Raw genomic sequence first — 11,229 nt, forward strand, 5'->3', positions numbered from 1 at the left:
CCAAAGCTCCATGGAGCTCTAGAACTTCAGCTGAAAAATAGATTTGCATTATTTTGATTTGCAAAGTTGACCTGGAAAGAAATTAAGCTGAGCTGCCAAATAGGGTCACTGATGTGGAATCACAAAGGTGGTCAATTAATCCTAGATTGCAAACATTGCATATGAAAGTTAAGTGAATTGAAGTAAAATGAAAAAAGATGATGATTCTGGCAACTGATATGATTTCTTCCAAGATCAGAGCTCCTTCCTTTACTATTAGGGAGTCCCAAACTTTTGATGTCAGTGAACGCAGTTGGGATTTTTGGAGTATGTTATACAGGATTACTATATCTGGGCTACAAAAATCTGGACTTCCACTAGATAGTGGTAGAGAAGTGAGAATGCTAAAAATATTCATAGGGAGGTTTGTTTGTTTTTTGTAGGCCAGATATGCTAGAGCTAATTTTATGAACATTTTTACTAAATGTTTGAAAAGGTGGGCATGGCCAACCATCAAACATCTATATAATACAAAGGATTAATTCACCGCTGCCTTTAGAAAATCATTATTATGGCATATTCATAACTCGATTAAGGGTGTGTGAAGATGAGTCTAACATACTTGGCTAACATAGATTGTACTACTTCTGTGGGGCAAAAAGCCAGACAAAATCTCTGGCCAGAGATTTCTGTATTTTTCTACTGCCTGAGGATTTTTGCACCTGAAATGTGGGAAAATTACATATCAATGAATAAGGAAAGCCTGAATCTTTTTTGATATTGTTGGGGTGGTAGTGGTATAAAATCCAACTCTCTTTGTCCATAAAATGAATTTAAAAACTTATTTCTTAGTTAGATGCCATTGATCTCTCTTCCTAGTGAGACCATGGGTAAATTCTCATCATTTGGACATGGCTCTAGTAATAAGCTGGGGCTTTTCCAGTTACATCTTGTAATCTCTTTGAAACTTCCCAGCCAGTTTATTTGCTGTCTCTCCTTTGACTTCCTTCAACCTTGTCAAGCACTATCATCTTTTTAGTTTTTATCTGTTCATGTAACATACTCAGAATATGAGTTTCTACCTGCTGATCTTTACTTCAAGGAAGCAATTAGCCTTTATTTAGTCAGGACTCTTGCAGTCCATTGTACTTAGTGTAGCCACCCTCAGATCTATAATTCAATCTTCTTTATCTCACACAGTACTTTTATAATGTCCAGTTTTTATAGCTGTACATTATCATTACAAATAGCATTGCTTTAATTACTCTGATTTTTGCTGTGTTACAAATACCATCCTCCCTCCCTAGCATTAATCTTATCTTTACTCTTCCAGCACATTGCTCATCTTTATTTATTATTGAGCTCAAAAAAATAACATTATCTACATTTTTACTTTTGTAGTAATCCATGCATTTGCATGAGTAAGTCTGACCCTATTACTGAGCAAATTATAGCTGAGCACAAAGTGATGTCCTCTTTGAGTATTATCGCCACTCAATTTTCTTTATATATTATCATGACCTGAATGATATGTAATCAAAATTCCAGTCCAGCTAAGTTAAATCACTCCTAATTCATTCAATTTAGAATGGTCCATATGACAATGACAAATTCAAATCATGTTTGTATATTCCATGTTCCAATTCAGCATGTCTTTGTTTGACAAAGTACAACAAAGTATTTTTTAATAACTGCCGCCACAGTGACAGGACTCCCTTGCAGCTTTGATCTGGCCTTTGTCATCACCTCCAGACCCACTTATGAAAATTGGATATTCTTGTCCAGTAATTACAGGAGTACATTCTAACCTGGGAATCTTGTAATCTAGCACCCAAACTTGTCTAAATATTCCAGCCATGTCCATACTGTTTTCTTGACAGCAATGCAAAAGGAGCTTGCCATTGTCATCTTCCTACTTTGATTTTGGAGTTCCTTCTTTAGATCTGCAAAATCCCACCTGCCCTCATTCCTATTATGGATTACCTTTAGCTTTAACTTTTTGACCTTAGAGGCTAAACTGTCAATTACAGAAGATTATGTACCACTGCAATTAATCCCAGAATCATTGAGGCATTTAAGCTCTCCCACTACATGAATATGATAGTCCTATGAGAGGCAGATTAAAAAAAAAACTAACTTAAAAAAAGATAAAAGCGGGCAAAGGTTTACTATACTGCCCAAGAAGGCAGGACAAGATTCAATAAGATTTAAATTGCAAGACAGGAGATATGGGAGAATTTAAAAAATAGTCTATAGTCTATCAAACAATTGAAGAGGGATGGAAGAAAAGGATGCTGGAAGATTAATCTTTTGGAAAAAGCTTTCTCGGGCAACATCCACTTTGCTTGAAACTGAAGATGTGGAAACAGAGGAAGCAAGATAAAATAAAATGAATTGTCTAAACCTGGTTTTCAAAGGAACAGAAATAAAACCAGCTAGAAACTTTGTATGTGAGGAAACTGTAATCCCTGGTATATCCTCAATGAATCTCAGAGAAACTTTTTGGGAAGTCCATCCCAGTTTATCTTCCCAATCTACCATGCAGGACTCTTGTGAGGATAAAGTGAGTGAATTGTGCCTTGAACACTTTTGGAAAGGGATTAGATCTTACCATGGAGAACCTGGATACCAGAGTTAGAAATATAAGTAGCTTGATAACACTATGCTTACAGATTAAATTAAATCTGTCCTTTTGCCTTCAGTCAGATCTCAACTGTCCTGGTTTCCAAAACCAGATTATTCAAATCTACATTCCAGGCTAACTGTCTTAATGATGTCACAAGTTCCAGGCTCAACTTCCCTCATGCTCTCACAGCACCACTGGCAACTTGCAGGGGCTTAACTATATCTATTTAGGCAGGGGTGTCAAACTCACTCATCATGGTGATGTCACATGACATATCGGGACTTTTTTTCCCCTTTGCTAAACTGGGTGTGGGCATGGCCAGCGCATGATGCATCCGGCCCATGGGCCGGGAGTTTGACAGCCCTGTATTAAGGGGAGGGAGAGTCTCTTTAACAGACAGCTGTTATTTGAAAATAAGCACTGTTGTAAGGAAAGTCAAATGTTTTTGAATTAGAACCTTGCTTTTGAAGAAAGGCAAAGGGAATCTGAGACTGAATACACGCAGCTGATTAGTTTCTGCTTGCCTTTATACAATCTGGAAAAAAAGAAAAATAGGAAGCTAGCACCAGGTATTCCTCTTTCAGTCTGGAACATGATGTCATGGCCCAACAGAAAAAGTAGTTTAGGAAGGCTCTGATCCAAGGGGTGATATTTTGTTGACTCCACTCCCCAGTAAGAATGCAGCAGGCCTAATGTCAGATCTGTACAAAATTATCTGTGTGCTCTTTCCCTTCTTGTATAGTCTGATACCAGCAATAATAATAAAAAAAATGTCATTGATAGTTTTTAAGTCTCCTTCCTCCTTTCATTATGTCTGTGGTTTGGGCACAGTAATGTGATTTCTCCAAGGCACATGTGGTAATTTTTCTGGTAACAGCAAAACACATGGGATGTTATAAAAAGGTTTCAAAGTTAAAGTCCCCCCCCCCTTCCAACACCACACAAACTATCACATAGACCAGAGGTCTCCAAACTTGGCAACTTTAAGACTTGTGGACTTCAATTCCCAGGGAATTTGAAAGCAGGCACATCATTTGAGGCAAATATAAGGGCAGAAATATTCAGCAATAAAGGGAGTGGTTGTTGGTAGCTGGACATTGTTGGTGTTCATGTGCTGTATGGATTGGATATGCTAAATCCATGTGCAGCTGGAGAAGGTGTCTGCAGGCAAGGACCCAATAGGAGCATACAAGATTATTTATTTAGCTGACTGCAAAGATAATTGATTGATGGAACAATTGGAAAGGATAGTTCAGAAACAAGCAAGGGTAGCTGGATAGGAATGCTGGGATTCCAAGCTCAGGAAAATGTTATTTTCTGTTGTTTTTTTTCCTCTAAGACCACAAGGAAATGAAAATACTGAAGCTGTCTAAATGACTGAAGATATCAAACCGGGGATAAGAATGCTTGCGGGAAGAGGAAATGAGGCAGTTAACAATCTATCCATAAAAACCTATATAGAAAAGCCTTTATAGAAATATTTCTATAGTTCATTATGCATAGGCCACTATTTAATATATTAGGAAAAAGCACACTGTGTTAATCTAAAAACTCTAAAACATCACCATAATTTAAAGAACAGTGTGTATATATTTGGAAAATTCCCTTTTCCTACACCTCAACTGGATTGTGGAAGAAAGTGACTGACTAACATTTCAGTGAATTAAAATACATCATTGATTGGGCCAAACCACAGAGTGCTGATAAATTTCTAGTCTGCCTCAGCATAATATGAAAAAAAACCTCCTTTGGTGAGATGTGAACAGCTTGTCTGGAATCTACACTTCATTCCTAAGCAACACTTTATCTTAACTGTTATGGTAACCAGAACCATTCTGTCATCACAGTGTAGAACTTTTTTGACATCACTGCTGTGGCAGTTTAGGAGGGAATCAGGGGCCTGAGTTTGAGTGTGTGCGCCCAAGTGCGTGTATTAAACCAGGGCAGCTGCTTTTAGGTCTTCTAGATGGGGCAAATAGGAGAATAGAGGCTGTTCCTTAAAATCAGAGACAGACGTACATTTCTTGATGGGAATAGATCTGCGATGGTAAGAAATTCTAATACATCACTGAGTTAAAGCCTGTGGAAAGAGTATTTCAAATCATTAAATAAAATATAAGAAACACTGTGTTATACAAACAACACCCATTTGCAAAGTTGACATAAATTCAAGGCAGGCAGGGTTGAAAACTTGTATGCCCCATTCAGATTGGTGGGAAGATTAAACCAGTAGTTTAGTGTCTATGGAGATTCTCAGTCATCCAGGTCATGGTTGTCCCAAAGGTGTTTTTTTTTTTTTTTTCAAAAGGCAACTGGACTTTCTGGTTTTTCTTTGAAGACATTTTGCTTCTCATCCAAGAAGCTTCTTCAGCTCTTCAGAATAAGAAATCATGGGTCTACTATGTGAATTGGCTGGAGAGTTTTGACATAGAGAATTCTGCATATCTAAGAGCCCTGCTGACAGCAGGCCAAAAGATGGGATGCTTTTTCCTTTTAGGACATCCTTTTTCTGTAGTTAAGGGGTGGGAAATGGGAAGAAGGTAAGGTAAGGTAAAGGAGTCCCTGCAGATTTTACTCTGCTAGTCATTGCCAACTCTAGGAGCAGTGCTCATCTCCAGAGCTGTCCGAAGATGGTCCCATGGTCATGTGGCCAGCATGACATCACAGAGCATTGCTACCTTCCCACTGAAGTGGTACCTATTTATCTACTTGCATTGTATGTTTTCAAACTGCTAGGTTGGCAGGAGCTGGGGTAAGGATGGGAGCTCACTCAGTCACATGGTGCTCGGGTCCTGAACCTGAGCTGCTAGCTTTCCAGCCAACAAGCCCCTTTAAAAAAAAGTCAAATCTTTTTAAACAATCAGTTAAGGCAGGAATTAAAGCAGCATTTCCAAATGCTCAATAGCTGTAGTTTGAGAATAATTCCAGTTAACAGTCTCTTGGCCATGCTGGTCTTAATTAATCAGGGCCGGGGGAATGGGACAGACAGTTGGGGAAAGTTAATGATTTTTGTCGCACCCACTTTGGCAATTAAAACACATTCAGGGATAATCCCTATAAAAGAAGAGTACAGAATCTGTGCTTTTGCAGAATTTAATCTCTCAGAAGCTTAAGCCAATAGGACAGTGAAGAAGCAGATAGGAATACCCCAAGTTTTCCATTCTTGAAGAAGATTTAACAAAACAAGAGAATAAAGACCTGTTATTCTATTAGGTTATATACAAGTCCTCTCTCACCATATCTGATCTTTTTCAGGAAATATCCAGAGAACACCATTCATCTTCTGATTTCTCCAACTTTGAGACAGAGTCTGTGCACCACACAGACAAGGAGATTCAAGCAGATCTGGATCATACTAGCAATCTGGAAGGGTCTGAATATTTTTATCAAGGAGGCAATGTAGAATTCAAGGACATGCAGGCAGGAATTGAGTTTGCTGTGCAGATAACCCCAATTAAAGATTCCAAAAAACATAAGGAAAACATGGTAAGTGAGAAGGAATGTGGCAGATGGATGAGGGAAGTCTTCATTTTGCCCTTTATTCTGCCCTACTATTAGGCAATGGGTCATCTCTTCTGGTAAAAACAGTCATAAAAGTGTAACATATTTGTAATGATGATTAACTCCATGGATGAATGAATGGCAGAGAGTTTCAGACTTTCTCTTCCAGAAATCCTTTGAGTCTTCATACTGTTCTCTTATCTCCTCTAGTGGTTTGGTAGGTTTTGCTTCTACTAATTATCCCCCTAATCTGGCATCCATTTCCTAACTTTGGCATGAGAAAGTCAGAAAGGTAATTAAAAGGTCAAAATGCAAACATGGCAAGAAAGAAATCCTGAGCTACTCTTAGTTGGGCAACCTATGCATGGATGGTGAAATTCCAAAGATGAGAAGTTTAATTCAAACAAGTGCCAAACCAGAAATCAGCAAGGCCAGCTCAAGAAGAGAGGCTGTTGTACAGAAGAGTAGAGGGTGTAGAAGTAATACCTTTACAGTGTTCTAGTCCCCCAAACATAGGAACGGGGACTCTATTTTTCCTATTTTGGAAAAATATCAGATTCAGTTAATTAATTGATTTTGAACAACACAAGAATTCCTAGATATATAACAAAAATAAAAGAGAGGCATGGTGGCCTGGGGATGGAGCTCTCACCTCATAGTCAGGAGGCTGTGAGTTTGATCCTAGGTAGCAGAAGGTATTTCTCTCTTGGGCGCAAAGAAAAATATCTGCTGTGAACTCTGTGTAAGTGTCAGGAGGGGCATCTGGCCAGTAAATGCTCAGCTCCATTGAGTCACCCCAACTCCACTCTGATGCAAGGGATTACAGGGTTGCTAAAAAGATAAAAAATATATAACAAAAATAAAAACATGAATAGTATAATCATGTGTAGACAATAATTAAACTAGAAACAAACACAATTCCAGTTATTCCCTAAATGCTCTCTGGAAAAAGACTGCTTCAACCAATGTCTGAAATGCTAACAAATTAGATAACCAGCTCAACTTCCAGTGAGAGCATATTCAACAAAATACCTGGAAACATGGCTCCTGGGCCCCATCTGTCTTCACTTTAATCTAGTATGGATGCAGTAGCAGCTTCTCCTGGAGGGAGTGTTTGGTCAATGAGATGTAATTCCTATAGCCTACAGCCATACTGCCTTCCTGCTATCCAGCCTGACTTCTGCATCACTAAGAGAAGTCAGCTGCCTTCTCCTTTCCCAGCCAGGCCTCTGAAACCATTGGGTTACCCTCAGGGGTGGGATTCAAATTTTTTAACAACCGGTTCTGTGGGTGTGGCTTGGTTGGTGGGCATGGCTTGGTGGTCATGTGACTGGGCGTGGCCAACTCAAGATCACTCACATCAAGGCACGCATCTCCTCGCCTGGCCTCTCATGACTGTGGGGGATGCTGCAACAGTCGTAAGTGTGAAAAAATGGTCATAAGTCACTGTTTTCAGTGCCATTGTTACCTTTGAATGGTCACTCCACACAAGCAAAGTACCAGCAAAGGAGGGGGAAAAAACTCCAGAGACGTTCCTGAGACAGGAAGTCTTATCCTGCCAAGAATGTAATAAGGGTTAACGGAGAGGCAGTTACTGTAAGCAACACCAGAATGTTTCCTTCCTGCCTTCCTTACAGGATTAGGCCAGTAATTTCTTCTAACAACCGGTTCTCCGAACTGCTTAGAATGTTAACATCCGGTTCTAGCGAATAGGTGCGAACTGGTAGAATCCCACCCCAGGTTATCCTTTCCTAATGATCCTCCTGCCCCAGGTTGGCATTTCTTTTACCCCAGATAACAAAATAATGACATCTCTAAGGCTTCATTTAGGAAGTACTTTAGGGACTTGGTCTGCTTTCCTTATACATCTAGAAAGGGGAACAAGGCATACCTGTTGGCAGTTCTTCCTTTGCACTTTCCTATATTCTTTTTCCTACACTCTTCACTAGCTTACATTCAACATGTGTGAGATGGGTTCTTATGCTGCATGCTATTCCTTAACATAAAATAGGACCTGAAACAGCCAAGGTGCTCCATACATATTTCTAAATAAATATAATGTCAGGTGTACTCATAACAGGAAGTAGGGTTAACCTTTGGGGCCATGAAGTACGTACCTTTCTTTATAGAAGCCCTCACTGAACAGACTGAGTCAGGCTATCAAACAAAGATGCATGATGGTGTTATAAATTAATACAAATAATAAACATCCGCAAAGAGATAATATATTACTACTTTCCTATTATTTTTTTCCCATTTAAAAAGGAATTCTCAGATTCCAGGAGGTGGGATTTACTCCCACAGTAATTAATGATAGATGCATCTTTAAAAGTAGATCAGGCAATGCATCAATTATTTCTCCAGCTGGGTTAAGACAACAAAAATCCTGAGATCCATTCAATACAAAAGACCTCGCCTGCTTCTCGCAGCAATGGAATAAAAAAGTGTTTTGAAGTAAACTTGTTTTGCTTCCAGTTGCCTGAAAATGACTCCCTATGCCTGGAAAGCTACATTTTCCCAGACACTGGAGGTATCCAATCAGGCCAATGAGCTCTGCTTGCATTTTTGACAGAGATGTTTGATCAGCTTATGAGAAAAAGAAAACATGGATGAAACTGGCCTTGATGTAATTTTGCAGATCCTTTCTTTAGTTCTTGTGGCTGAACGCTATGGGTAAAACATAAAGTCTAAAGTCATACTTTTCAATTTCAGGATGCTGCAAGGGATACTCCAGGTTCTTCCTACTTTCCTGATGATATGACAGAAATCTTAGACAACAAAAGCCAAGCAGAGCAGATGGTAATCACCACACAAAGAGGGGGCAATGCTATGCCACCAGAAATATACCCCAGGCTAGGTGAGGCCAGCAGTTTGGAAAGGATGGGTCATCTGAACAGAAGGCAGATCACAACCACTGATCTTGACTTGGAGAAGATGAGGTTGGATGGTGCCATGGTTAGGCTAAAATACAGGCATGAAGATAATGAAAAGCGGCGGCTGCATGAAATAAAAATGGAACAGTTACACCAAAAGGCTTCCTCTCAATCAGTAAGTGGGAAAGCATAGCAAGCAAATAAGAAACCTTTTAATAAAAACAAAAACCAGATTGTATACTGGCTTGTCCAATAGACTCTTAGCCATTGTTATGTTGCCGGTATAAAAATCTTCAACAGCTTAGTTCCATACTAAAATCTATGTTTACAAATGTTTTTTGTCACTGCTTATTATCTTAATAACTATAGAGCTTTCTTTAATGCTCCTACCTCCATCTGGTGTCTTTGAAATGTGCTGAAACCATCACAACTGGAAGCCACAGCTTGGGAAGGCTGCTATAAAGAATTCTGCAATTTCTCAGGAAAAATGATTAACAATCAAAGCAGTTCCAGTCTCTATGATAGAGATAGCCTCAAGAAATTTCCAGCATGAACTTTCAGAAACAAGTGGTCTTGAAAACCAAGAAAAGGGGAGCAAGCCCGGTGTTTTCTGATTTTTGATGGGGGTCCCATGGAGATTTCTCTTTGGTACAGGCTGTCTTGCTATTGCTTTGGCCCACTTTGGAAAGAACAGAAGAATTCTGCTGAGGAGGGCTGTCACCAGTGGTGGGATTCAATTTTTTTCACTACCAGTTCTCTGGGTATGGCTTGGCAGAGGAAGGATACTGTAAAATCTCCAGTCAGATATGGTATTTGCTGGTTCTCCAAACTACTCAAAATTTCCGCTACCGGTTCTCCAGAACTGGTCAGAACCTGCTGAATACCACCTCTGGCTGTCACTAATTCTTCTGTGCTTCCTCTTGGACATCACATTGGACTGACTGAACTGCAAAGACAATGAAGGGGAATGGCTGAGATGCCAAAATCCCAAGGCTAGCTGATGCAATTTTTATGGTTATTAAAGTTACTGCTTGCAATTTGAGAAAGCAAACAGAGGCAGATGTGCATCCTTCTAAAGGTCAGAGGATGCAAAGTTAGTTTTTAAAAGGATGAAGTAAGTAAAGTAGGCAAATATTGCAGATGAAAGTGGGGAAATAGTACCACAATCAGTGTCTGATCGCATGAGATGCTGTTATGATGCAGTATACTATTTTTACTTAGTTTAGTCAAAGTATTTCTATGCGGCTTCTTTCTGCAAAGCTTATCAGGCAAACAATACATAGGGGAAATCTTGAGAAGATTACCCTTTGGGTCTATTATTTTGGCATCTTTAAGGTCTTGAATATTTCAGCCAGTGGAAGAGACAATTTGGAGAAAGAACCTTGCAGGGGGTAGACTAAACATGCTCATTTATACATATGACAAATATCAGGTGTAGTTTAACCCCCAGGTACAGTGAGCTACACATTAGGGAAATATAAATATTTACAAATTGTGTTGCTCACTTTTTTGAATTTTGCCTCGAACGCATGGGCCTGTTAACAATTTCATCATGTTCCTTTATTTCTGTTTTGTTCCTTTCACTTACAGATTGGACAACAACTCCATGAATTATTCCAGCCCCAGAACCAGTATGCCCTATTTTTTTTCTGCTTCATCTTTATCCATGTTATTTACACAGTAAGGGAGCTGGTTTTCTATTTTATTACAAAGCATCACATATTCTGCTATGCCATTTTGCTGTATCTTGGTTTCTTGAAGATTCTCATGGATTACAAACAGAGAAAAAAACAATCTTGGAACAGCAGCAGACTCTAAGCAACAGAAACAGGAGGAATATGGCTCCCTGAAGTTTATGTATCTCATCTCTTTGCCCTTACTCTTTAAAGTTTCCTAGTGTGCACAATGAATGCAGGTTTTGGTTTGGCTGTTGAAGGATTTGATGGTATCCTCTTTCTTGAATGTTATTTTCCCTCCCCTCTCCCCCTTTTAAGGCTTTTTAAGAGCTGCCCTCCATCTGAGCATTCAATCTTCAATATTAATAAATTGACATGGAATTTAAAAATATTGTGTATGCACATTGATGCTTTGAGAAAGAAGTATTGGAAATAGAACTATTTTTAAAGGGGACTCAAGGTGATCTGATATTAAACATTACATTTCAAATGAAATTCAACCATATAAAATGCACTTTCATTAGTAGAATGGAACTGAAGAAAAACTAAATTAGAAAAGGCATCTAAAGTCCTC

The 11,229-nt window shown here is 39.1% G+C and overlaps 1 protein-coding gene across 1 annotated transcript; it reads left to right on the forward strand.

Moving 5' to 3' along the window:
- The first annotated feature begins 2,518 nt into the window (after positions 1-2,518).
- LOC113420244 (transmembrane protein 247-like) lies at positions 2,519-10,995 on the forward strand. The gene is made up of 4 exons (XM_026680087.2): positions 2,519-2,542; positions 5,861-6,091; positions 8,819-9,154; positions 10,570-10,995. The coding sequence occupies exons 1-4, from the start codon at positions 2,519-2,521 to the stop codon at positions 10,795-10,797; spliced, it is 819 nt and encodes a 272-aa protein (XP_026535872.1). The 3' UTR covers positions 10,798-10,995.
- The last annotated feature ends 234 nt before the right edge of the window (positions 10,996-11,229 follow it).

The sequence above is a fragment of the Notechis scutatus genome, chromosome 1 (assembly GCF_049901735.1).
Source record: "Notechis scutatus isolate UNSWTSFEM ecotype Mainland chromosome 1, rNotScu1.2, whole genome shotgun sequence".
Lineage (NCBI taxonomy): Eukaryota > Metazoa > Chordata > Lepidosauria > Squamata > Elapidae > Notechis > Notechis scutatus.